The sequence below is a fragment of the Eucalyptus grandis genome, chromosome 6, assembly GCF_016545825.1.
Source record: "Eucalyptus grandis isolate ANBG69807.140 chromosome 6, ASM1654582v1, whole genome shotgun sequence".
In the NCBI taxonomy this organism is placed as follows: domain Eukaryota; kingdom Viridiplantae; phylum Streptophyta; class Magnoliopsida; order Myrtales; family Myrtaceae; genus Eucalyptus; species Eucalyptus grandis.
Window position 1 is genome coordinate 19,109,329 of NC_052617.1, and position 25,412 is coordinate 19,134,740.

Here is a 25,412-nt window from a genome sequence, read left to right on the forward strand (position 1 = left end):
TCCGAATTGGCAAATTAAACCTCCCTGACCCCTTTGGGATATGTTATGTCAGAGACTATTCGTTCATGTTCTACAAATTTCATTGCTTCAATGGAAGAAATCTTTTTCCAAAAAGAATTAGTCAAATTATAAAGTTTGAAACTAAATTGATTGACATATAATAGATTTATGACTTTTTTTTTGGTAATTTTAGCTCTATGAATAAGTAGAGTTATGACGATGTGAATTGTTTTGAAAGTGACAAAACTCAAGATGCGAGTTGTAGGTTTCAAATAAGTGGACATCATTTGGAATGTAGGTGCAAACGTAGGGAGGCTTTTATATTCACGTCCATTTGTCAAAGGGTGTCGGCTAGTTCAGATTCGCATGACCAGGCAACGATGAAAGTTAGTGGAAACGGGAGCAAACAGGAAGAGAGGATCGCAATGATCAAGCACATTGAACAATTCAATTCAACTTTGATTAATGGGCCGGTCCCATCAAGTGGAATCCTCGATCGACCTTAGCAAATCCAGATCGGACAGCATGTGACCTTAATTTTTCCCCCCATTATTATACTAAAGGAGAAAAATTCCCCGCCCATTACGAGATATCAATATCATTTATACCGCGATCTTCGACTTGGATCTTCCTAAAAGATGCTTTTATATCATTAAAAGATGCTGGTCATCGTCGACCTTCATCTCACGAGCTTCGGCTTCCTTCCATGGTGATTGGCCGGTCCACGTTGCATTGCGATCTTCGACATGGCTCGCGGGGATTTCGTGAGGTCACATGCTCTCTCTCATTGCGTATAAGTGAGGATCGACTAGGCTAAAAAGCTGCCTTTTTCTTGCAAATTCTTTTCATTAAATAAATCTCCTTTGACCGTGATTCTCATCGTGTCAAGGAAAGTGGCTATTGATAACCAAAAGTCTTCCAGATAGATCGTTTTCTTGAGAAAAAAGAAGAAGAAAGAAGAAGCAAACGGACTGTCTTTGACGCCAAAGATGATTCCTTTGAAAGTCGATTGATAGTTTTGGGCGAGTGGTGAATCCATCAATGTAACGATGTCCTCAAACATATTGTCACATCGCTGAATAAAAACATAAAGATTGCTGAATTTCTCCATATATATCACCGTACATTTTGACAATCACCTAAGTCGAATGCATGTGAGAAACGAAAATGAATTAGCTGTTTTGGGAATCTTTTGAATTTTCTCGACCTATTTCTGAGTAGAAACATTAAAATTATTGAATTTCTCCATAGATATCACGGTACAATGTACCTAGGTTGAACTGTGTAGTGAGAAACGAAAATGAATTAGCTGTCTTGGGAATCTTTTGAATTTTCTCGACCTATTTCTGAGTAGAAACATAAAAATTATTGAATTTCTCCATAGATATCATAGTACAGTGTACCTAGGTTGAACTGCGCAGTGAGAAACGAAAATGGGTTAGCTGTCTTGGGAATCTTTTGATTTTTCTCAAGATGACCTATCTTTTTCAATGTGGGTCTATGTACCAATCGAGCAATGGTCTAGTGGGGTACTAAAAATTACTTGTACCATGACGATAGGAGATTGACCATCCCATATACAACAACCAAGTCATTATGGTGGCTTATAAACATGCGCCCTACCTAACTACTTGCAAATAACAGAATTTGAATATGGTTGTAACTCACACAATCAGAGTGCTAATCAAAGGAAGCTTGCTTCAACTGGGGAAGATGGAGCCCATCGATCCTTATACTGTAAATTACTTCCATATACGATCATCTATTCTCAATCATGATTTCTCGATCTATTATTTCGAATATTTTGATTACCTTCTTCGTAACTAAATATGCTCACATTGGAGTTTTTCCATAAACGAAAATGTGGTGAAGTAATGATTCGGATGCCGCCTTTCATAAAAAGGGTTGCACCCGATCGCGCCAATCAAACAGTATACGACCGACTTGAATTTGGTACATCAAAATTCAAGGCTTCCAGCTAATAATGTCTTGAAGCAATTGCCCCTCCTAGCGCGTGTGGATGCTAAAGTTAACCTTGGCTCCTGCATTCTTCCACCTTCCATACGAGCTGGAGTGTGCCTATGAATTGGTGGCAACGGAGGCCCTCGTACTTTTGGAGTTGACACGAAGCAACATCTAGCCTTTTCTCAAAAGCCAAGGACAAGTTCAGCCATCAACTTGATGCCGACTGATCTCTAACTCCCTCTGGGGCCAAATTCTGATGAGCACATGGTGACGGAGGGGTTATCTTTCCGAACATGCAACTTCAAGAAACGCACCCTCAATCAACCACTTTCGGTTTGATGTGGGGCTTCTCGCTTCGGTCTGCAGTTATATCATGCCACACTTTTTTTGATCATATCGCCGTCAGCTGACGTGATGAGATGTAATGTTTCGTAAATCAAGGACATGCTCGATCAAATTTTTAATCAGGTGTCAGTCCGATTCCCAATCCAGATCTTCTTAGCCGGTTTCAGTTGGTTCGTCCTGGTTCAACCAAGCAACATCTCCAGCACTGAATTCGCTTTCCCATCCGATTAAGAGCACGGCAGAGGGACGGGGGATGAGGCATGGTGAAAAACAAGAATGCTCATGATGGCACCACGATCGTATACTTGCGTATTTTATGAACATATTGCACGGGTCAATGGCGCTTTGCACGACATGAGCACCTGGGTTTCTATATCACTCATCGTGTCGCTAATCGGGACAAGATAAATGCAGCCTTTTTCTCCAAACTTAGTAATTTAATGAAGTTCTCCCTCGGTTGGGTCCGGGCCGATATTCATTTTTCTTTCCTTTTTTTACAGCTTTGTTTAATGTTTTCTGGCTGATACTGGAGGGGGGGTTGGTCGTGGTTGGTTGCTCCGATATAATATCGAAAGCACTGATTAAAAGAGGTACGCCTGGTTGAGCTCGATAAGGTCTCGATGGCGCATGATGCTGCGCGTGCAATCCGCACTCACGTACGTGCAGAGTTCCCCCTTTTCTGAGTATTTTTTTTTCAAATCCTGGATCAGTCGTCGAAATTTGTATTCAGAGTCAGCTCGCAGCTGATGATCTCTTTTGCCACTTTGCTCGTCTCAAAGAAGCAGAAAATTCTAGCCTTTGTATTTTATTTGAAAAAAAAAAGAACTAGAAGATGATATCAGTAATAAGACAACGAATGTGACTCCCAATGCTACCATGAGCAAAATAAGTGAATTGGACATGAATTTATGATCTTTGAACCAATCATTTGACCTTTTGAAAGTTAATTTATAGTAAATTTATACTACAGTTTACATAATATCACGTAAGAGTCGAAATTTCTCAAGTGGTTCAAATCGTGTATATCTTTTTGTCGTCCACTTAATGTAAATCGATCGCCCGTATATAATCGTAAATTCATAATCCATAATCTCGAATCTATAGGTGCATGATTCAATATCTGGTCGGGTTTATAGCCATTTTCATTCTATTGGAAACATCTGTGTCGATCTGCTGTGCGCTTTCATTACAAAACTCGATCGATCGATCGACATCGTACGTACACGAGAGAACGGCATGCATGAACATGTTCACACGTCCTCGCAACACAATCCGTCTCCTTCCCCGCCACACCCATTCCCATTCCCATTCCCATTCCCATTCCCATTCTCCTCCTCCCTCTCCGCAAAGCCCTTCATGTAGAACTCGAACTTCTCCGCCACGCACTCCGGCATCGACACCAGCACCCGCACCGCGTGAGGCTCCTCGGCGACCGGCAGGAAGAGGCAGTACACGTCGCTGGTCAGCGGCCCCATGAACGCCGCCCTGCCCTCCCCGAAGTCGATTCCCTCGAGCCCCAGGTTCGCCCACTGCGATATCACCAGGCTGGCGGCCAGGTCCGTCTTCGCCGCCTTGTCCTCCAGCACCTCCAGCGTCGTCCTCACGTAAGCCCCGTCGACGCGCGACTTCGCCGCCTGCACGAGCTTCACCGCGCTGGCCAGGTTGCTCCCGACGAGGTCCCTCACGGCGGCCGGCGCGCACCCGAGCACGAACCCGTTCCCGTAGTAGCCGTGCGGCAGCTTCGGGTCGACCCTGTCCCGGACGTTGACGGAGAACAGGAGCTTGACGGCGTGGAGAGGCGTCAGGGAGGAGGCGGCGGAGGCGGGGGGGTCGGCGAGGGACCGGGCCCAGGACCGCCACGTGTGGGCGGCGAGGGCCTCGAAGGAGGTGCACTTGAGCGACGGCACGCACCGCCGCTTGAGGCGGAGGATGAGGGACGGGGAGAAGGTGACGCTGACGGGGACCAGCGGCTGGGATTGGAGGTAGCGGTGTACGTCGGCTGGGGGGGCGGCCTTGTCGTTTCGGGAGGGGAGGGATCGGGTGTAGGCCGGGTGCGGGGAGCTCGCGTGGGGCGGGGGCGAGGCCTCAACACGTGGCGGCCGTGGAAGGGGAGGACGGGGAGGGGGCCCCAGGCTTCGTGGTGAGGTGGGCCCACGCGTGGAGGAACTGGGACGTGCCGATGCCGTCGCAGAGGCAGTGGCTGATGGCGGTGCACAGGATCATGCCTCCGCAGCGGAGATTGGTGACCTGAAGAAAGAAAGAAGAATCCAAAGAAATTTCAATAGAGACAACATCCTCAAATTACACACACATATATCTACTTCATCCATAAATCAGTACTTCATATTTGCATTTAGTTAATTTACGCAGCAACAATAGTTATAAGAGAAATGATTGAACGATGATTTTAATCTACCGTAAAAATATAATTTATCTTAGACGAAATTTACTTCTTCAAGAATAAGATGTGGCTATTATGTTAGTAAAACTCTATTTATAACAACCACATGTCAGTAGAGGGCATAAGAATTTCCGTGCATTGGTGGAGATGAATCGATAAAAAAAGTCTAAACAATCACCACGTTGTCAAAAGATCACTGAAACAATGAAACCCCACATATGGAGAAAGGTTTTGTGCGGAATCCTAAAGGACGGGGCACCTCTCGCTCCACCCTCAAATTCGATTCCTCCGTACCTCCTTCACTTCGATTTGGTACGCTTCCGGTATCATTTCTAACAGTCCTCCTGGATTAATCCCGAAGCTTTTGCGCCTTTTTGATCGAATGCGGTACTCGGTAGACGTGGACACGGGGGCGGTCGGTGTACAACCCATGAGGGCTAAGTCCTATCGAAAAGATTTAAGTACCCAATGCGATTGGAAAAATGCTAGGTGGGCTTTGCACTAGGGGTCTAAACTAGTGAAAAGAAAAATATCCATCCATCCATCGACAAAGGGATAGTCCAGCGGGAAACGAGGAGAAGTTGGGGGCACCACCATACGCCACCAACCTCAAAAGCAAAGCCACTGAGTGGAGAGAGGAGAGGTGGGGACGCATGGCTTGGGAGGGTCGCTGTCTCGAAAGGGAGTGAGAGAGATTAGGGGGAGGAGGGAATATAGCAGTCGCGCACAGGACGCCACTGAACCAACTCCAGGCCACTGTAGCCTTTTTGTCCTCCTTTTCTTGGTCCACCTCGCATCATGACGACGATCAGAACAGAGCGCGCAAAGGGGGGAATCATGGGGGAGCGGGTGAGAGGGGGAGAGAAGGGGGAGAGAACGGACCGGACTGGACTGGACACGATCGCCCTGCTCCGCTGCTGCTGCTGCTGCAGCTGCAGCATTTCCCGTCAAATTAATGAACCCACGTTTGCTTTTTGGTTAGGCTGCCGGGGTGTGCGCCAGATCATGCCACCCCTCCATCATTCCTTTTTTGCTCTGTTTAGATCTTCGCGGTTCTTTTAGGAGTATGGATATATTCCCCCCCACCCCTTGGATTCTGATTCTGATGGTTTTGTTTGAGCCCCGAAAGATGGTGGTTCGCATGCGAGTGAAGGAGGAAAAGGAGAGCTGAAGATAACCTCTTAGCCCTAAAGAAGATGTAGCAGTACTTCCAGGTAGAGTTCGTTTTCTTGAAAACACTAGAGTTTGACAGATGATGAGGATAAGAATGGTAACTTTGGTTTCCCTGTGTAGTGGGTTGGATAGCATATCATAAAAAAAATTGGTGAATGATGCTGTGTATAGTAAGTAATGTGATGGGCTTTGATTGAGCGTGGAATATGATCTTTACTCGTTTGCAGATCTCTAAATATCTGCAACATCGTTTCCTGCAACGGTTCTGTAAATCGGCGTTGCTCGAGAATCTTGCCTGCTCTTAGTGTGCCGGGAGAGCACGTGCAAACCGCAGGAAACGCAGACTTAAAGTGACAAGACACGCGGACTTTCATGAGAAGGAGAGACAGGGAGACAGGATCCTGAATAGCCTCACCTGAACTATGAGGGGAGGGACGCCGAGGAAGCTGTGAGCCTCCACCTTGTACAGCAGCTTCCTCCAGGACCTGTTGGGCCACCACGAGAGCTCCAGGAACTCCTCCCCGGTGATGTCCATGGAGGCCTCGGCGAACACAGCACCTTCTCCGTTGCAATCCACCTCCAGCCTCTGATCAACATCGCCGCCGCCGCCGCCGCCGTCCGTATTTCCGGCGCTCCTCAACCTCCCGGCCAGCGGATAGTAATCCACCAGTGCTTTGGCAAGGGAAGCTTTCAGGGATTCGGGGGGCACGGATTTCCTGAAGAGGTAGAGGTACTTGATGGAGAATCTGAGGAACTTCTGGTCATCGAGGTTGGACAGGGAGAGCGCGTGGTGGGGTGTTGGGCCGCTCGGGGTGATCAGTATGGGCGGTTTCAGGAGGTGGCAATCTGGAAGCTCTTGGGTTGTTGGCATGGTGAGACTGCCTTGTTCTTCACAGAGAGAGAGAGAGAGAGAGAGAGAGAGATGGTAAGGCAAGGGAAGAAAATGGAGGGTGGTGGGGGGCTTTTGTAGAGGGAGAAATTCTTGTCTGGACCCCGTCGTAGTTAAGATCCACGGTTCGTATAACCGGACGGTACATACCGAATTCTTGATTTCAACACGCGTACCTAAGCCGGTCTACTAAAATCGATACGATACAAGCGATATGGTTGGCTGTGAACAGGCTTCTACACAAGTGGGTCGCCGTCGATATTTTAACACCGGTCGCGGCGGTTACATTTATTGCACAAATTTATCGAACCAATCTAAATATACCCATGTTCACAACGAGCGTGCTTGTACAAAAGGAGATGCTCGTCGAAAAGGAGATTGGAGCTGCACATGCCAAAACACCTTTTTGTAAAGAGCAGCATGCGGTCTCCAGAAGTCATGGCGCATCCCGTGACTATAGCTCTCTCACACGGCGATCACAGCGACCGAGAGAAGAATGCATCATCAGCGTATAACCCCCGACCGAGCACCATCACGAGTCCAAATTTACCGCGTTTTGATAGGTGCTACTGTCCATTACTCATCTGTGATATGGCAGCTAATGTTCGTGATTTCTTGCTGTCATATTCGGTTGCGATGTCATCAAATGAACTTAACATCAGATACATAAAAGATGCACCTTACTGGGACCATTCCCTCCTCCCCTCAACCGAATACTATCCATCATTAGTCCAAATTTACGGTGTTTCGGTTGGTCCTACCGTCCATTACTCGCCTGTGATATGGTGGCTAAGGTTCGTGATTTCTCGCTGTCATATTCGATCGCGATGTCATCAAACGAACTCAACATCAGATGCATAAAAGATGCACTTTAAAGGAGCGAGCTCTCGGACTATTCCCTCCTCCCCTCTAGCGCAAGCAGAGTCTATTCGAATCGAATCCTGGAAAGGGTATCTTCCTATTCACTGTCAGGTTGCTTTCATTTCACAACCGTGCTCACCGATGAGCAACGCATGATTGCATGAAGTCATCGACCCTCAGATGCTTCGAAAAATTGAGTCACGTTCATGACATTTCCTCCTCATCTGGACCGAAATCCGTACCGACCAATCCATGCTCGCATGAATGGGAAGTATCTAACGCTTTCATGCAACATCTACATCCAAGTTAGTCCACGAGCTCAAAGATTTGGATGATTGGAAAGGCATCAATTGTCAAAGTAAAGCGACTCCAACAACACTGAAAACTCGTCGAAGAAATGACCAAGCGAAACTATATTCCAAATGGAAGGCACTGAATCAGCATCCAATTCTTAATGCAGATTAGTGGTGAAGTTGGCTTGTTTAGAGAGCAGAGCACGTCAAGCTACACCAAACTTTTTCTGGGTTATTATAAAGCGTGTCGGCTGAATATACATATCGCCATGCTTTCGGTTCTATTCGGTCAGCCTTTCGGAATCAACAGGTACATCTGCTTCTTCATGTTTTCCTTCTTCTTTTTTGCAGTTATGCCAAAACAGTGGTCAGATTAATTCAGTTCTCACGGCCGAACAGGAGATGAGTGGGATCCGATTCCCACTTAACCACATCTTAGTTGAACACCGTAAAGGAAAGTGGGAGTTGACAATGGAATCGACATTTTGATATCAAATTCGCACTCATCCCACTCCTGCACTGTATTGGCTAAGCATATAATAGTAGCACCAGCCATATATATTTATCGGAAGCAGGAATTAGATTAATTCCGCTCTTTGTTCTCTTTCATTTCAAGGGCTGAAGGGAAAATAAGGCGGGATCGGATTCTGGCTAGTAACCATCTCAGCTCCAAGGCATATATTCCCTAACTAGAATAAGAAACATCTAAACCGAAAATGCAACCCGATATTTCGATGTCACGTTCTTTCTAGTCCCACATCCACAATAACTCGAAGCAGCGATAGAGCTCCCGAAACTCGAGTGCCAGCAGCCGAAAAGTAACATAGAATAGAGAGCTCGTATGCAGGGTTCATATATGTAATGTAACACACCTATTATGGTGTTATAGGTTGGTAGTGCCTATCAAATTCTGCCTCCCAGTAACCATCCTAGCTCCAAGGCATATATTTTCTAACTAGAACAAGAAACGTCTCACCCGAAGATGCAACCCGATATTTTGATGTCATGTTCTTTCTAGTCCCACGTCTGCAATAACTTGAAGCAGTGATCTCCCAAAATTCAAGTGCAAGAGCAGTTGAAGAATTCATTCCTGTACGACATCAATTGGATCAACCGAAATCTCGTATGCAGGGTTCATACATGTGACATATCTCCCCTACCATGGTGTTATAGGTTGGTATTGCCTATCAAATTCTGCCTGGTCTGGGCCTGCTTCGACGCATCCACTTAAGGTGAAAACTACTTGTAAAAGTTCATAAGATTCAGATCAAGAGGTGCTGTTTCCTCTAGATCGTTCCTCCTATCCAAGGCAGCAAGTGACAATGCATAAGGCAATTTTTCAGGCATTTAGATTTGATGCAGAGCAACGACAGCATTGAACGCTGGAACATCTTGTTGTACTCTCATTCCTTTTACAATTGTTCACGAGGCTTCCAAATCTTGCTTCAGGCTACCGATGTTCATTATCATCAACATACAGACGCCAATGAGGAAGTTTTCTCGTGACTGCTTTACAGTCCTAATTCCTCATACATAGAGACAGTTATCTATCTCTCGAGTTTGGGATAAAATGTGAGACCTTAGCTAACTGATATGATTCAATTGAATTGGACAACCCACTTTTTTTTAACAGATTGGACATAAGTCGCTTAACCTAAGTTCCGTTCACTACATCCTGAAGCTGAATCTTCCTTCTTTTATGCTTGCGAAATTCAACAAAGTGACAACACCATTTTCCTAGTAGGACATGTGACTGCCGAATTACGGGTCATCTTTATGTTTTCCCGAATGAATGGTCTGTTGCAATTAAGCCTTCAAATTCATGAGTTAGGAGAGGATCGCTGGTCTGTAGAACAATATCTCAAGCATTCGTCTGATCTCTGATTGAAATAGCCACCTGTGACACTAGCCTCCGATGGACAAACCTATTTGAAGTTTCATGCGAATTTATGCTCGCTGTGAAAAAGCATAGCTTGGCAGATGGATTCCTGTTTAACATTTCAAGTTTTAACAGATAGCAAAACTGTTTAACAAAGCCAGAAAGAGTCAGTGATCACTCACTAGAAAAAGCGACACAGCAAACTTAAAATCTTGCCCACAGAATGAACACTAGAGCATTTTTCAATACACACACGAAGTTGCCTGCTGTCGAGACTAGTACGAGAAACATGCACTGTGTCAAGCAGCTTGCAATATATTATAAGAATGCCAAGGTAAGAGAGGTAGAGAACAAGTAGAATGAATCCGGGTTGTTTGCTTAAATACCTCCACTGTCCATCTAACTAGTATCTACCTCGCCAGCGGACAGAAATGTTGCAAGAATCGACGTAGCTCATCAGGCTCGGAGTTTTACCAACGTTCAGGACCTGGCATCTTGATCGGCGACTGCTTGAGCTGAAGACCGGGATACGAACTGTTTGACAAGAAAGAATCATCAGCATTCAGCAAAAGACTAATCTGCATTTCCACATTCGGGAAGTTCGGCTGCAGAGATGCTTACAACCGCGAAGGCTGTTAGAGAATCAAGATCAGAAGCCAAGTCTGCAATATTGAGAAGTCAATCACGGGAGGTGAAGTCCTCGACAATTATAGATGTGGATCACCGAAGGCAGTCAAGAAGCAAAAAGAGTTGAAGAAATTGATAACTCATGGATAATGAGTTTCATCAACGGTGGAGATCATACAGATGTCAAAGACACGGATTACCAAAGTCTCAAGATTGCTTGAGTCTCAAGATTGCTGCGGATTACCAAAGTCTCAAGATTGCTGTTCTGTTTTGCTTAGCTGTAAAGTTTGTTAGCGAAAGTTAGTTAGTTTGTTTTTCTAGTTGTTAGTCCTCTGTTTTCCGCATATATACAGAGAGGTATTGTAATCGGTTGATGATTATGGAGAACATCTTCTTTTGTTCAATTGAATGGAAATACGAGAATCGAAAACTTCTTCACGGATCATCTTGTCATTCTTCATCTTCATCTTCGTATTCTTGATTCTATAAGTTCTCATGGTATCGGAAGCGGGGAAGATCAACTGCGTCGAATAGAATCTATCAAGTAACCGGATCGTGAATCAAGCCGAAGAAGTAGACGAACACCGAAGCCCTACGGGGTTCAAGGTAAACACATACAGGTTTAGAGCTCATAAGCACTACTGTTATCATCTTCTTCAAAGAATCATATTAATGGCGATTAGAACTCCAAAATATCCTTTTCCGATACATGTGAATATCACAAACTTCGTCACAATCAAACTTTGCCGAGGACAACTTCTTATTGTGGCAAGCTCGGATCCAAAGGTTTTTGAAAAGCCAAGATTTATTTGGTTTTGTTAATGGAGATATTCCTTCACCCTCTCGAATGCGCAAACAGAGGATGAAGGTTGTGAAACCGATCTTATTAATCCCCGAGTATCGATTTGGATTAGAGCAGATCAGTTGATTTCATCATGGATCTCTGGAGCTGTTGCGAAAATATTTTGAGCCTAATCATTGGATTAGAAACATCAGCTGAAGTATGGCAAACTCTTCGAAAAGGTTTACACAGAAATCAATTGCTAGAGAGTTTGAATTAAGGGGGAAACTGCAAACATGTCATAAGCATGAACAAACCCTTGCTGATTATCTCAGGGAATATAAATCCATATGTGATCAGTTGAATGCAATAGGCAAACCTGTGGATGATATAACCAAGATGTTTGGTGTATTGGAAGGTTTAGGTCCAGAGTATGAGAACTTTCGGACAACCATATATTGTTTAAAGCCTCAGCCAGAGTATGATGAGGTTATTGCTCAATTAGAAAGGTTTGAATTGAGACTCAAAAACTTTTCTAGGAGTCAGTTCAATCCGAATTTGGCGTATTTTGGACAAAGACAGTTTCAGGTTCAGTCTAAAGATGCCACAAATGAAAACTACTTTTCTCAAGCTTCTGGATTTATATATCGAAAGAGGAGGATACGAGAGGTGGTCGAAGCTATGGTCGTGGCGAACCGGTAACAATAGGGGTCGTGGTTTTGAGAGATATCGAATTACAGAACGGATATCTTCAGTCCAGGCAAGGAAATCAACACCCTAGACAAAGAGAAATGTTATCCCTACAACAAACCAAGGGTTTAGGCCCTATACTACTTACTCACAGAGGTACCAAAATGTCAAGACTTATCCTTCGCAAACTCAAGTAAAAATTTGCAGAATGAAAAGAAACAAGTAGCATTCGACTAGAGTGTCAAATATGTAAAAGTCTCGGACATGATGCTCTTCGCTCTTGGTATCGGTTTGACAATTCTTATCAAACGGAAGATATTCCAGCAGCCTTGACAGCAATGCATATTGAAGACTCAACAGGCAGTGAGTGGTATCCTGACTCTGGAGCTACAGCTCACATTAGTGCTGATCCTGGTATGCTCCATACTTTTTCTAAATATCAAGGACATGATACTGTTATGATAGGCAATGGATCATGTTTACCTGTAACTCACATTGGCAACACCTGGCTCAAAACAAAGAACAATACATTACCTCTTAACGATGTTCTAATTGTCCCAGAGATAAAGAAGAACCTCCTTTCAGTATCTAAACTCACGAGATGACTTCCCTTGTTCTTTTATTTTTGACAAACGGGTGTTTATGTAAAGGACAACAATACCAACACAACTGTGAAGCTCGGAAGGAAAATTAGGGGTCTTTATCAAGCTAATCCACAAACCACGAAGCCTTCTTTACTCGGCGACAAAAGACAGTCGGTGAAGACATATGGCATCGCGTTTGGCTCATACAAATGCTCAAGTAGTTAAGCATCTACAAAAACAGAAGCTTATACAATTTGCTTCTTCATCTCAAGTTGTTTGCAGCAGCTGTCAAATAGCCAAAAGTTCAGCTCTATCATTTCCTTTTTCGGATTCTGTATCAAGTTCCCCATTAGAAAGAATTCATTGTGACATATGGGGACCATCACCAGTCTGTTCCTTTCAAAAGTTTAGATATTATGTGATTTTTGTTGACAATTTTTCTCGATACTGCTGGCTATATCCCATGAAGTTGAAATCTGAGTTTTATGATATATTTGTTCAATTTCAGAAGCTAGTTGAACGACAGTATAATCATCAGATTAAAATCTTCCAGAGTGATGGAGGTGGAGAGTTCGTAAGCTTTAGATTTCAAAAATTTCTGAGTCATCATGGAATAAGACAGTTCATATCATGTCCTCACACTCCAGAACAGAATGGAGTCTCTGAAAGAAAGCATCGACACATCGTTGAACTTGGATTAGCTATGCTCTATCACTCAAAAGTTCCACTGAGATTTTGGGTGGATGCATTTGTGACGGCTAATTACATCATCAACAAAGGCCACCATTGCCGCAGCCTCGGCACAAGCCATTAGAGCTGTGCAAAGTCCATTAGCGTCTCCAACGCCGATTTCAGCGAGTTTCATGACAATCATTCATGATCACACCTGCGCGAGCCTCAACACCAGTTATTTCTTTGAAGAACAAGAGAGAGTAATTATTCTTTTGTAAATAGTAAATTATTCTAGATGTCAACTTTAAAATAAAAATAAACTGCAGATGCTAGAACTCACAAGAACAAGGCGCTACATTCTACTAGCAAAATGGTAGTTTCATGTTGGAACGTTTACAATGAAAATTGCTCGACGTTCACAATCACAACCTAAAGGAAAAAATGACAAAATTGGGCAATCACGATGAAATGGAAACAGAAAAGATTACCTTGTCATAATTGTTTTTGATACTCCAAGAAAAGTTACAACCGTTAATTTTAGAAAATGATCATTATACCAGACTTAGTATCTTTCACTCTAAAAAAAAATTGATTTGAGAATTAGTTTGTATGATTTAAAGGTCCTTTTATTTGGGCTACAGATAGGGATGAGTATAAGTTTAGAGTAGAACCGGAAATCGGACCGAACTAGCTAAAGGAATTGATCTAGTTCCAGATTTTCGCGGTTACCAATTTAGTTCTTGGTTCTAAAAAAAGTGGAATTGGTACTTTGTGATTTAATTCCTAGTTCCTAGGTAAGAACCAAATCGGAAACTAGGAACCAATGAACTGTGGTTACGTGTTATGAATTTTTTATTATATAGTTTATTTTATGTGTTCATCTCCGATGAATTGTTACTTTGTTGTTGTTTATTTTGCTTAACTAAAAATGAAACAAAACAAAAAAAAGAGAAAGAATGAAACAAAAGAGAAAAAGAAATTAGTTGGTTCGTGAGTAACCCTAAACCCAATTGATAAAATAAGTTTCAGAGCATGCACAATAAGTTCTGAAATATGTAAAATAGGTTTAAGTTTCTAAAATCGATTCCGACTGAGGATAAGTTCTGAGTTTTGGATAAAATTTGGATCGACCTGAAATCATAAGTTGGTTCCAGAAGCTATACAGAGAGGTCATAAGTTTGACCGCACTAAACGTGACTTTTCAATGCGTTAGAACTGGAGTCAAGCCGACTCCAAAGTAAAAAATCATATCCCATGCCTGATGTTCATTCATTAGATTTGACCTCTTGGAAGTTGGACACAGATGGAACTCACTTATTTCATTTCTCTAAAAAGCAAAGCACGTTTTAAAGAAAAATGCAATCGAGCTCGAAGTTCGTGGGACTAATTCAATCATTACCCCGTTCGGACTTATCTTTTATTTGGAAAAAAATTTATTGGGTACATAATAATATATACGCGTTCAACCTTATTTTTATTTGTTTGCTCAAAAAAAAAAAAACTTTTATTTTATTTTTTTAAAATTATCATTTCCCACCTCAGGATCAAGATGATTGCGTTTCGCTTACAAGTTTTGCTCACCCATTTCGGGAAGCGATTCAATTATATCAGTTACTTAATAGGCTTACCAATTGTTCAAGCAATGACGAGAACTACGTGTTACTGGTCTCTTCCTCTTTTCCACTTTTTGGCATTTTATTTAAAGAATTAATATCAAGAAAACCTCCCAAATTAATACATTTATAAGAATTTTACTATAAATTAATTTTATAACCATCAAAATCCCACAAATTAGTATATTTACTCTCCACTAAATTAAATTAATATCATGAAAAACCACAAATCGATACATATACGATAAATACAAGGTAAAACTCTAAATTGAAATTATCGTATGTTATCCAATTTAACAATTTATGAGTGAAATTTAATGAAAACTAAGATGATATAAATTTGTCATAAATCTACAAATTTAAGAGTTTTTATGATATCAATCCAAAAAAGAATTACCATAATTCGTACCTCTCGATAAGGAAATATGGTTCGTTCATTCGCTCAAGTATTATACTAGAAAATCATGGGTCACCTTCTGACGAGAAAGGAACCTTTCGACGGGAAAATTCTTATCTAGACCTGATCCATTCAAATAACATTAGCAATTGTTGCAACCGGTGATCATAACGACTTCACGAGCCGGTGTCATCTAATCAATGGCTGCAATTTGATTGGGTCCATGAATTCGGATCGGGACAAGACTATTTCTCCTTCTGTCCATGCCGGCGGCATTTGGGATTAGCCCCATCCTTATTACCTGATGATAAAAGTAGAGTTTCTTTTTACGGACAACGTCATATATACATGTGGTCCATCTAATTATCCTTCTTTTTCAAGGCCTTTCACGCCTCCTTTCTAACCTTAAAAAAGGTTAAAAATCAGACAACGTAATACGGCCTACACGAGATAAGAAATGTCCCGTGAGAATCCAGCAAGGTTCCGAGGAGAATATGCTCCCCCGCGCCTCCTCTTATCCGCAGCGCCGTTCAGGCGACGGCGACGGCCACCTCTCGACGGCGTCGTTTCGGGCTTACGAAAGCCATGTGGTGATGTCCCCTTCTTCCTCCTCCCGACCCTATCTGGCAAAAATCAAGAATCGCCATGACCGAAGCAGGACCCACAGAGAAGTTAAAAAAGACAGGAAAAAATCCTGCTACAGTGGCATTGGCGAAGACCGCGTGTTTGGCCCTGAAGGAGCAGTGCATCCCTCAATTGCAGTAATAATAATTTTAAAAAAAAAAACACATACACACACACGCAGCAGAAGCAGACCAGGAATCACCCGTTTCTCGATAAGCAATAATTGCTGCCCTTCTCTTTTCCTCGTCACTGCTACAGAGGCCGGGTCTAATCGCGACGAGGTGACGAATCTGAGATCGAAAGTCGTCTCCTCTTGTTGCGGGGTCAGATCCGTAGGGCTCGTGGCTTGACAAGAACAGTGCCTTCCGAGGGAATAAGCAGATCCCAATGCGTTAGGGGAATGATTGCGTAGCGATCTTGGGCATCTGTTGCTGTCGGGAATTCTTGCGAGGAGAAGGGCCTCTGAGGCTGCGTCGTGCTGGGGAGTTGATGAATTGCGCCTGCTCGGGGGAAGAGTGAGTGGGATCCGACGATGGGTCTGAGCAAGAATGGCTTCTTTCTTTGAATTCGCTTCGAAGATCACATAAAAAGTAAGTCTTTCGTTCTTTCTTCATGTTACGAGCTTTTGGGTTCGCTTCTGAATTGGAGAATCCGCTAGCCGCTAGTTAGACGTTAATTTTTGTTCTTAATTTTTCCGGAAAACTTTTTTTTTTTTTTTTTTTTGGTCTGAAGGATGGATGGATTTAGAAGAGAAGCACGGACTCGTAAAGAACCAGCAGAATGTTTAAGGGTTCGCGGTGATAGATTTCCTTTTTGAGTAATTTTGATGTAATAGTAATTGTCGAAATTCTTCATTAATCATGGTCTGATCCTATTTGCAATAACCGGGCAACTGCTAATTTGGCGCTTTCGTTCCTCACTGTTTCTGGGTTTCATGTGATCGCAAGTCTGGTGAGCATCAGCACATTATCACTATTATTAATAAAATAAAATGAAAAAAAAAAGAACATTTTTTCCTAGGTAGAAAGAACTGCAATTTTGTACTGACATCAAAAGGCTTCCGTGTTTCCTTCTAGTGTCAGGTTATTGTGTTATCTCCTCTTGATTTCACCTGCATTTAGATTTGCCCTAATGGACCCTGTGCTTCTGTTGTTGAATTCTGTTCACTCATGGCTGAGTTGGAGATAGACTCGCGTGGTGCTATTACTTCTGAATTTATGCTTATGAATGCTTCTTTACGAGTGGCTTGAACATGAAGTTCTTTTAGCGGACTAGATTGGCAGGGTTAATTGAATATGATATAACTCACTGATGAGGGGTTATTACATGGGAATCAAACAACTTTCAGTGGCTAAGCTAAAGATGTCCAATTTCACCTAATGTAGTATTGCTCCAGACTTCCAACCTATATGGGTGAGCAGAGATGCATTTGTCTTCGGATTTTAAAATGGTTACTAGTTTATGACTTGCTTTACATGCCATTGTCCCTAGAAGTCATTTGCGCCTACTACTTTTTCAGAATTCCTTCCAAGTGAGAATTAACATGTTTCGACTCATCCATGCTTGGTGTGCAGGCAAATGGCAACACCAGTTGAGCCGCCAAATGGGGTTCATTCCGAGGGAAAGCACTATTACTCGATGTGGCAGACCTTGTTTGAGATTGACACAAAGTACGTGCCCATCAAGCCCATTGGCCGGGGAGCCTATGGCATTGTTTGCTCTTCTGTGAACAGAGAAACCAATGAGAAGGTGGCTATAAAGAAGATTCACAATGCCTTCGAGAATCGGGTTGATGCGCTGAGAACTTTGCGCGAGATAAAGCTTCTCAGGCATCTTCGGCATGAGAATGTCATTGGTCTGAAAGACGTCATGATGCCTATCCAGAGGAAAAGTTTCAAAGATGTCTATCTGGTGTATGAGCTTATGGACACAGATCTGCACCAGATTATCAAATCCTCTCAGACACTTACGAATGACCACTGCCAATATTTCCTCTTCCAGGTATCCCTCTGTAATAAGTTACTCTGTCACAGCATGGATGATTGAGATGTCGAAAGTTCATGGATATCACATAATGTTTGATTTTGTCTGCATCTTCGCTAAAAGCAAATGTGTTGCCTTGGGCATCTTGATAGTCATCCTTCTTGTTGGCTGGCTCATGGTGTGCTAAGTTTGACCTTGCTAAGAGTTAGTATGAAGAATGAGGAAGTAGTGATTAGATTTGGCATCCAGAGACTTTTTCTCAGGATGACTGGATCATTCCTGTTTTGAATATCCACCTAAACACTCTTCTTGGCTGCAGTGATAACTTGCTTTGTCAAAACCCGAAAGTCCAATGCAATCAACGGAAGTCATATGCTCTTGATAACCACATCTTTTAGTTTTGCCACAATGACACACGGTTTGTGTTAGTTAACTGCTTCATGGAAACTCATGTTTACATTTTTTAGTTGGTTGAAACCCCATTTTAGGCTACCGGTTTATCTACTTCTATCTGTATGGTCAATGGAAGGCTTAGATGAGTCCACAAGCCAGGATGATTTCCTTAGGAAAATGGTTTGGCCTCATGTCTCTGTGAGGTCTACTGGGGATATGAACACGAGTATGGCTTCTCCAGGACTACTTTTCCATAGCATTCTGGAGTTTTCTTCAACAGGGTAGTAGGCTTAACTTTCCCTCTGTAGCAGTTCTGCACCTACTATGGTCATGCCTTAATGGCTTCTCAGTGCATCAAACATTGGAAAATTGTAAGAGATGAACTTAAGCTGAATGATCACTCTGACTTCTTGAGTTTGTGCACAAAATATTTGACAACTTATTTTGCTTCTCCGAATTCTGTAAAAGAAATGGACAGTCTTGGTTGTGAAAAATGCACATGCATAGTTAGTGCAACCTGTTTTTGTCATGGCAAATGAGGGTAGGAAATGTTATTGTGAAAATTTGTAAAATTTGAAAATTTAATCATGTAGTAAAAATTAGCAATCCAGATATTTCTTTTGTTTGTCTCATAATCAGCAGAATTTCGTTGCTATTGCTTTCCATGAATTCTAGAATTTCTACTGATGATTGTATTAAGCTAAACTGGCAATCCGATTACTTTTTCTTTAACTCACGTGATTTGGGCCCTACTACTTTCAAATTCACAGTTGCTACGAGGCTTGAAGTATCTACATTCAGCGAACATTCTCCACCGAGACTTGAAGCCAGGGAACCTTCTCATCAATGCAAACTGTGACCTCAAGATCTGCGATTTTGGGTTGGCACGAGCTAGCAATGGAAAGGGACAGTTCATGACTGAGTATGTGGTCACTCGCTGGTACCGGGCCCCAGAACTCCTTCTGTGCTGTGACAACTACGGCACATCCATCGATGTGTGGTCTGTCGGATGCATCTTTGCTGAGCTTCTCGGACGTAAGCCATTATTCCCTGGTACTGAGTGCCTCAACCAACTGAAACTGATCATCAATGTCCTCGGCAGCCAAAGAGAGGAGGATATCGAATTTATCGACAACCCAAAGGCGAGAAAGTTCATAAAGTCTCTCCCAAATTCCCCAGGGACTCCATTATCCCGTCTTTACCCTAATGCGCATCCTCTGGCTATTGATCTCCTGCAAAAGATGCTCATTTTCGACCCATCAAAGCGCATTGGCGTCACTGAGGCTCTCCAACACCCATACATGTCACCGCTGTATGATCCGAATACCAATCCTCCTGCGCAGGTTCCCATCGACTTAGATGTCAATGAAGATCTGGAGGAAGAGATGATAAGGGAGATGATGTGGAAGGAAATGCTCCATTACCATCCCGAAGTCGCTGTGGGCAATTTAGAGGTGTACTCTTAAGCATTCTTCAGTTGTTTTGTCTCGCCTCTCTGTGATAAGGTACTCCATCATGATGCTGCTGCACTTCATTATGATGGTTCTGTAGTTTCTCTTAACATATAGGCTAGCTTTTCCTCTTTTTTTCAGAGAGGGGATAAAATAATTTGCTGGAATCATGCCCAGGAAGTTCAAAATGCATGATTGAGCAACCGTTATCTTTCTTCTTCACTATGTCTGGTTGAGATCCATGTACTAGGTTTCCTATCTAACCTGTAAATAGCCTTATTGCTATGAGACTTCAGACTTGTTGTACAATTATATCATATGCTTGAGGATGCTTTTATAACATCTGGTTTGGACGTAATAAGAGTACTTCTAAAGCTGTAACAACGGTGTGCTTCTTGATTTGTCCGCAGCATTAGATCACTGCACCATTGAATATCTGATTATGTTATCTGATATACTGACGGTTTGGACTAAAATGCATTCTCTCTGTTTGGTCGATGCTTTTAGATTTCTGAGACTAAAAATGCATTGTCTCTGTTTGGTCTATATGCTTTTAAATTTCGGGTCTCGATGCACCCGCAACTGCATTGGAAGTGTTGCTGACATCTCTTCATGTTGCTAAATATGATTTACACAGCAACTTTTGTGACATATCCATTCAAGTGAGTCGTTGCTCCTGCCTTTCTTTCTTAGTGCCAGGCAAATACGTCTTCAAATTCACGTATGCTCAATCCTGAGGGTTCTCTCTCCACGCATGCCCACTAACCGCTGTATGACTAGGAGAAGTATTGATGCCTAACATTCACTCACTCTATCCACATCTAGCTCACCAGCCAAGATCCTTTCCTAGATACCTTTTGACTCCCCCCTACCGTTCCCCAGAGTTTATCCGACCATATCGTGTCTGCAAAAAGAAAATCAGAGGTATCATCGTCACCATCAATGTCCCATTCATGTCAAGAACATATCCATATTCTCCATCATGCCCGGTGAAGTTGCCAACCATTACCTGATATGCATGAAGCTTCCAGGAGAAAAGAATGTACTGAAAAGGCACTGGTATATAGTCAATGAGTTTTGATAAGGGTCGGTACCTAAATACAAACGAGTCTGCTTAAGGCATGGAAATTCTGGATAAAAGCACCTATTAGTGGACTAGTTAGATTTAGAGATGCTTTGTTTGGTTACTTTTTCATGACAGATTCAACGCGATGGGGAATGCACAAGCACTGTTGAGCTTGTTTATCTACTCCTTTGAATTCAAACTCTTTTCTTTCCAGCTTTTAATCCCTGTTCGTGAGTGGAACCTGATTGTTTAATCCACCACGTTAAGAACAAGATTCCGTTTCATCATTCTTAATTAGCTGAAAAGCAAGTGTACGATGTCCGCGTGAGACGCATATTTGGCTACTTGTCACCGAGCCCGCCAGCGTGGGAATCAGATGCTATATCTCAAGATATACGGCACGTTGGGCAAGAGGGTTTTTCATCGATGACATCACGTCAGCATGTGGTATGAGCACCACATGAACCGCAGCTTTATTTAGCCGGGGATTCTCGAGAGCATTGCCTTTGCCTACTCAATTAGATAGAACGGATTCGGTTCTAGCGAGGACTGAATTATTGGATGCAGGTTTATAAATCCCCCTAAGAAATGAAGTAACTCAACCACTGGATGAGGACCTTTTTTTTCAGGATTCGGCAGGATGAAGAACCAGGCTTGCTTAGCAACCACAGCTTTCTTACTAAGGCGACGGCTTTTCCTTTTTTGTAAAGATCTGGACAGCCGCTTAATTCATCTTTCCGTTCTCCCTCCTGAATGAGGAGCTTTCCCTCATCGAGTTCACTTCCTAGCCTTGTCGGGTTACTTCACCGTTGTGTAAAGCGTAATTAGAAGTTCCTCGTGAGCTATATTTTGATCCTTTATCGCCGGTGCATCACGTAGCATTAGTAAGATCCATGTTTTCTTCTTGACAAACTTCAACGCTCGCTCATACAATACAGGAGACGCGACCGGTTTTCCCTAACGGTGTAAAGCTATGTAGGGAAAAGTACCAAAAAAAGTTATAAACCTATTATATTGGTATCAATTTAATTCTAAACTTTTTAATTAGACCAATTTAGTCATAAACCTTTTAATATTTGTACTAATTCAATTCATCCGGCCAATTTTGGCCGGCCGGCACCGATGTGGACGTCGGCCGAACGCTAACGTGGCAATTTTTAATATTTTTTACTATTTTTTTGAACTTTTTATTAATTTTTTTCTCTTTTTTTTTTTTTAAAATTTTTCCTTTTCTTTTCCAACGGTGGCCGGCGAGGGTAGCGGCCCTCACCCGGCCTCTACCAAGCCGTTGGCGATGCGGCTTCGCTCGAATCTAGGCAAGGCCGGCCTTGCCATAGGTGAAGGCAGCCTCGCTCGTGGCTGGCAAGGCCATGGCAGCCATCGCCAAGGCGGAGGCGAGGGCCGAGGGCCGCGACCCTCACCAACGGCTGGCGAGGGCTTCACGGCCCTCGCCTTCGCCTTGGCGATGGCCGCCATGGCCTCACTGGCCATTGGACGAGGGCCGCAAAGCCCTCGCCGCCGTCGGCAAGGCAACTTCACCCGAACCGGGCAAGGCCGACCTTGCCTAGGCCTTACTGCAGGTGAGGCCCCCTTCGCCCACGGCAAGGCCTAGGCGAGGCCAGCCTCACCCAGATCCGAGCGAAGCCGCCTCGCCGACGGCCTGGGAGAGGCCGAGTGAAGCCGCCTCACCGACGTTCACGTCAGCTCTGGTTGACCAAAATTGGCCGGATGGACTCAATTGCTACTAATATTAAAATGTTTAAGATTAAATTGGTCAAATTGAAAAATTTAATATTGAATTGATATCAATACAATAAATTTATGACTTTTTTTTTTGTACTTTTTCCAAGCTACACATGTTGGTGTTGCCGGACAACGCTGACCGCGTTGTTTTTTGACTTCCGCAATGAGATTATTCACGGGCATTGCTTTGCTAAGAACGCTCTTTCCCTTTTTGGCTTTCGATCAGAGGACTACTCTCGGTTTCGGTTGTCTTCCACCTCCTTTTGAGAGAGGCATGCACTTGATACGACCTATTGACGCGACGCATTTACACTCCTTTGTAAGTAAACTAGTGATTGCTTCTGCAAAATCGCCTTTTGAGATCCTGGAAATATTCTTCGGCGATTCGGCAAATTAAAAAAGAAAAAAAAGGCGGTCTCGACGTGTGACATTTTGATGTGGATCGGCCACGAAAATTTTCCCATTTGGATCGATCCAGCAACTTATCTTGTCTGATGTCTGATGAAATGGAAGGGGTATGCGTAAGTTGGGGGGAGGGCGGATTACCGAAAAAAGAAGAAGTGCTAAGCATATTATGCGGATACACAATTTCAGTTCTAACTCTTTCAGTTTTATTTATTCAGTTCTAAACATATCGATGATTTGTCAATAAAGTCTTTTTGCCAATTTTGATTAGGATTCATTGACGTTGATAATTTTTAATAATTTTTTCTTTTCCTTTTTTCCTTTTTTTTTTATTTTCCCTTTTATTTTTTTCTTTTTTTTTATTTCCCCTCGCCAGTCTGGTACCTCAACGAAGGTTGCCAACCATAGACGAGGACCAAGACGCCCTCACTAAAATCTCATGAGGGCCGTGGTGCCCTTGTTATCCTGGAGTTAAAGGAAAAAAAAAAAAGAAGGAAAAATTCAAAAAAAGTATTAAAAATTTGTAAAAATTGTCACACCAAAGACCAATAATGCTATGTAGGATGATCAATAATCACGTTAGTGATTTTTGATCAAAATTGGACATAAGAATTATATTAGTAAATTGTCCAAAAGCTTAAGGTTAAATTAGCCCAATCAAAAGGTTTATAATTAAATTGATATTCCTGCTATTTTTGACTCTCTTTTTTCACATTAATTATCCCCCATTTATGAGTGGTGAGGTACAAATGAATGCAAGGCTTAAGTGGTGTAGGCGCGCTCACCAATTGTGGCAGAAGATAAGATAGAGAAAGTGTCGAAGGGAGATGGCATGCTTTTGCTTTTGTTTTGCGGTTCCAAAAGCAAAGCATGCATGGTGCGTGTCCTGAGGAACTTTGGCTTGTCCCTCTTCTTTAACCGTACCTTCTCTTCATTGGCCAGAGCAGACTAGACCAAACCATAAAAGCACCCGACCATACGTACCGCAGCGAAAGAGAGAGAGAGAGATAACATGGTAGGTTGTAAGGGATGATATTCAGCTTGCGAAAGTGTATGTATTCGCTATAAGCATCCGTAAACTTTAAGGTGTAGTCGACATCGATTAGAAGAAAATCTTGGCTTAAAAAGGAAAAAAAGGAAGAAGGAAACTCCCGATTGGCGCGGTCAGTTGAAGCTTGGGCGATTTTAGTTGCAGAACCGGGCCCCGTTCGAATTCCAGCAACTACCCGCCAGTCATTCTAGGTCAGGATTGCCTGCACGGATGGAAAAGTCTAGACTTTGATCGATTTGCAAGACTCACGTGGTACGTGGTCGGTCTCGCAATGGTCAAGTCCTCGTCTTTGTACACCTGAATTATTGAAAAGAAGAGGGAGGAAAGGAGGAAAGTTCGCGAAGGACCGACCACGACGACTAGTGGAAGGAACAAGTGCCCAGTCATGATACAAGAAAAGTCGAACCGAACCGCTCGGACCCTTCTTTTGTTTGGGAAAAGAGGGAGACATTCGAAAGGACGAAAACAAGTTCGAGTTTTTGTCAAGAGCAAGAAACTAAGCTCGCGCGAGAATTTGGAATTTTCAAGTGGAAATGATGGGGTACTAATCAAAAGGGGGAGGCAAGGCATGTGCAAAGGACTTTTGGGCAACCAACCGCGGCGAAAAGCGGGGCAAAAGAGAGAAAACGAGATTTCAAAGTGGCCTACGGGGAAAAGCGAAGGAGGGAGAGGAACAAGTGCATGTGACAGCAAAGAGGAGGACGGCTGTTCATGCGCAAAGAAAGGAAGGTATGCTTCGCCGATTTGGGGCATGTCCCCCATCTCGCAGATGTCTCTCTGTCGCTTTTAATCTCTTCCCCACCCCCCAAAAAATAAAGCCAGTGGGTCCTGCTCTCCCGTCCCTACGGACCGACCACCCTCTCTCCCGCAAGTGCATTTGAACTCGCTTGATGTCAGCTTGACACGAGATCCGCATGATTTGCTAGTTATGGCCGCTGCCACCTGTCATGGCGAGCGTAGAGATTTTGCTATGAGGGCTAACTGAGAAATTTGATAAAATTTCAATTTCGAGGGAGCGAGACATATGTATTTGATGAGAAACGTCTAAGGCAAGTTGCGAGGGTGAGTTAAGAAATTCTACGGAATATTAAGGAGTGAGATGTAGAAATTTGGCAAGAAAGTTACAAAGATAATTTGTGATTAATAAAAAAGGAAATTTATACGGAGTGCTTAAAGCTGGGGGGCAGCGATCACCGTTGGCCTCCCTCCTTCGAGTCTACGGTGGATCATTGTTGCTCTCAGCCTCTAGATATGCTTTACAATGATGTGAAATTTGTCTCATATCAAAAACTACTTGGCCACTACAAAAACTATTGGAATATCGTCACGAAGAACTCTAAATTAGCATATTTATGATAAATTTATCCTAAACTATTCTAAAATAGTACATTTATAATAAATTTATCCTCCATTAATTTATGTCAAATTTTACAGTCAAATTACTTAATTTGATGACACACGATAATTTATGGGTATACCAATTTAGCTTTTACTTTCTGTTTGTCAAACGTTTATCAATTTGTGTT

At 42.9% G+C, this 25,412-nt stretch overlaps 2 protein-coding genes across 2 annotated transcripts; one reads left to right on the top strand and one right to left on the bottom strand.

The window, feature by feature from the left end:
• Window positions 1-3,397: 3,397 nt before the first annotated feature.
• Window positions 3,398-6,845, bottom strand: LOC104448785 (alcohol acyltransferase 9). The gene is given in 4 exon segments (XM_010062680.3): window positions 3,398-4,387; window positions 4,390-4,444; window positions 4,447-4,557; window positions 6,300-6,845. Coding segments are annotated over 4 exon segments (1,449 nt in total). The 5' UTR covers window positions 6,756-6,845; the 3' UTR covers window positions 3,398-3,560.
• A 9,096-nt stretch (window positions 6,846-15,941) lies between these two features.
• LOC104448786 (mitogen-activated protein kinase homolog NTF3) lies at window positions 15,942-20,002 on the top strand. The gene is made up of 3 exons (XM_010062681.3): window positions 15,942-16,384; window positions 17,369-17,795; window positions 18,941-20,002. Exons 2-3 carry the CDS (start codon window positions 17,373-17,375, stop codon window positions 19,634-19,636), a joined length of 1,119 nt encoding a protein of 372 aa, XP_010060983.2. The 5' UTR covers window positions 15,942-16,384; window positions 17,369-17,372; the 3' UTR covers window positions 19,637-20,002.
• The last annotated feature ends 5,410 nt before the right edge of the window (window positions 20,003-25,412 follow it).

What these genes read in the sequence shown, in the direction of transcription:
- LOC104448786 (XM_010062681.3), top strand. Translation starts at nt 17,373, where the DNA reads ATGGCAACACCAGTTGAGCCGCCAAATGGGGTTCATTCCGAGGGAAAG. An exon ending in GCCAATATTTCCTCTTCCAG is followed by an intron (nt 17,796 to 18,940) that starts GTATCCCTCTGT and finishes TCAAATTCACAG; the next exon opens with TTGCTACGAGGCTTGAAGTA.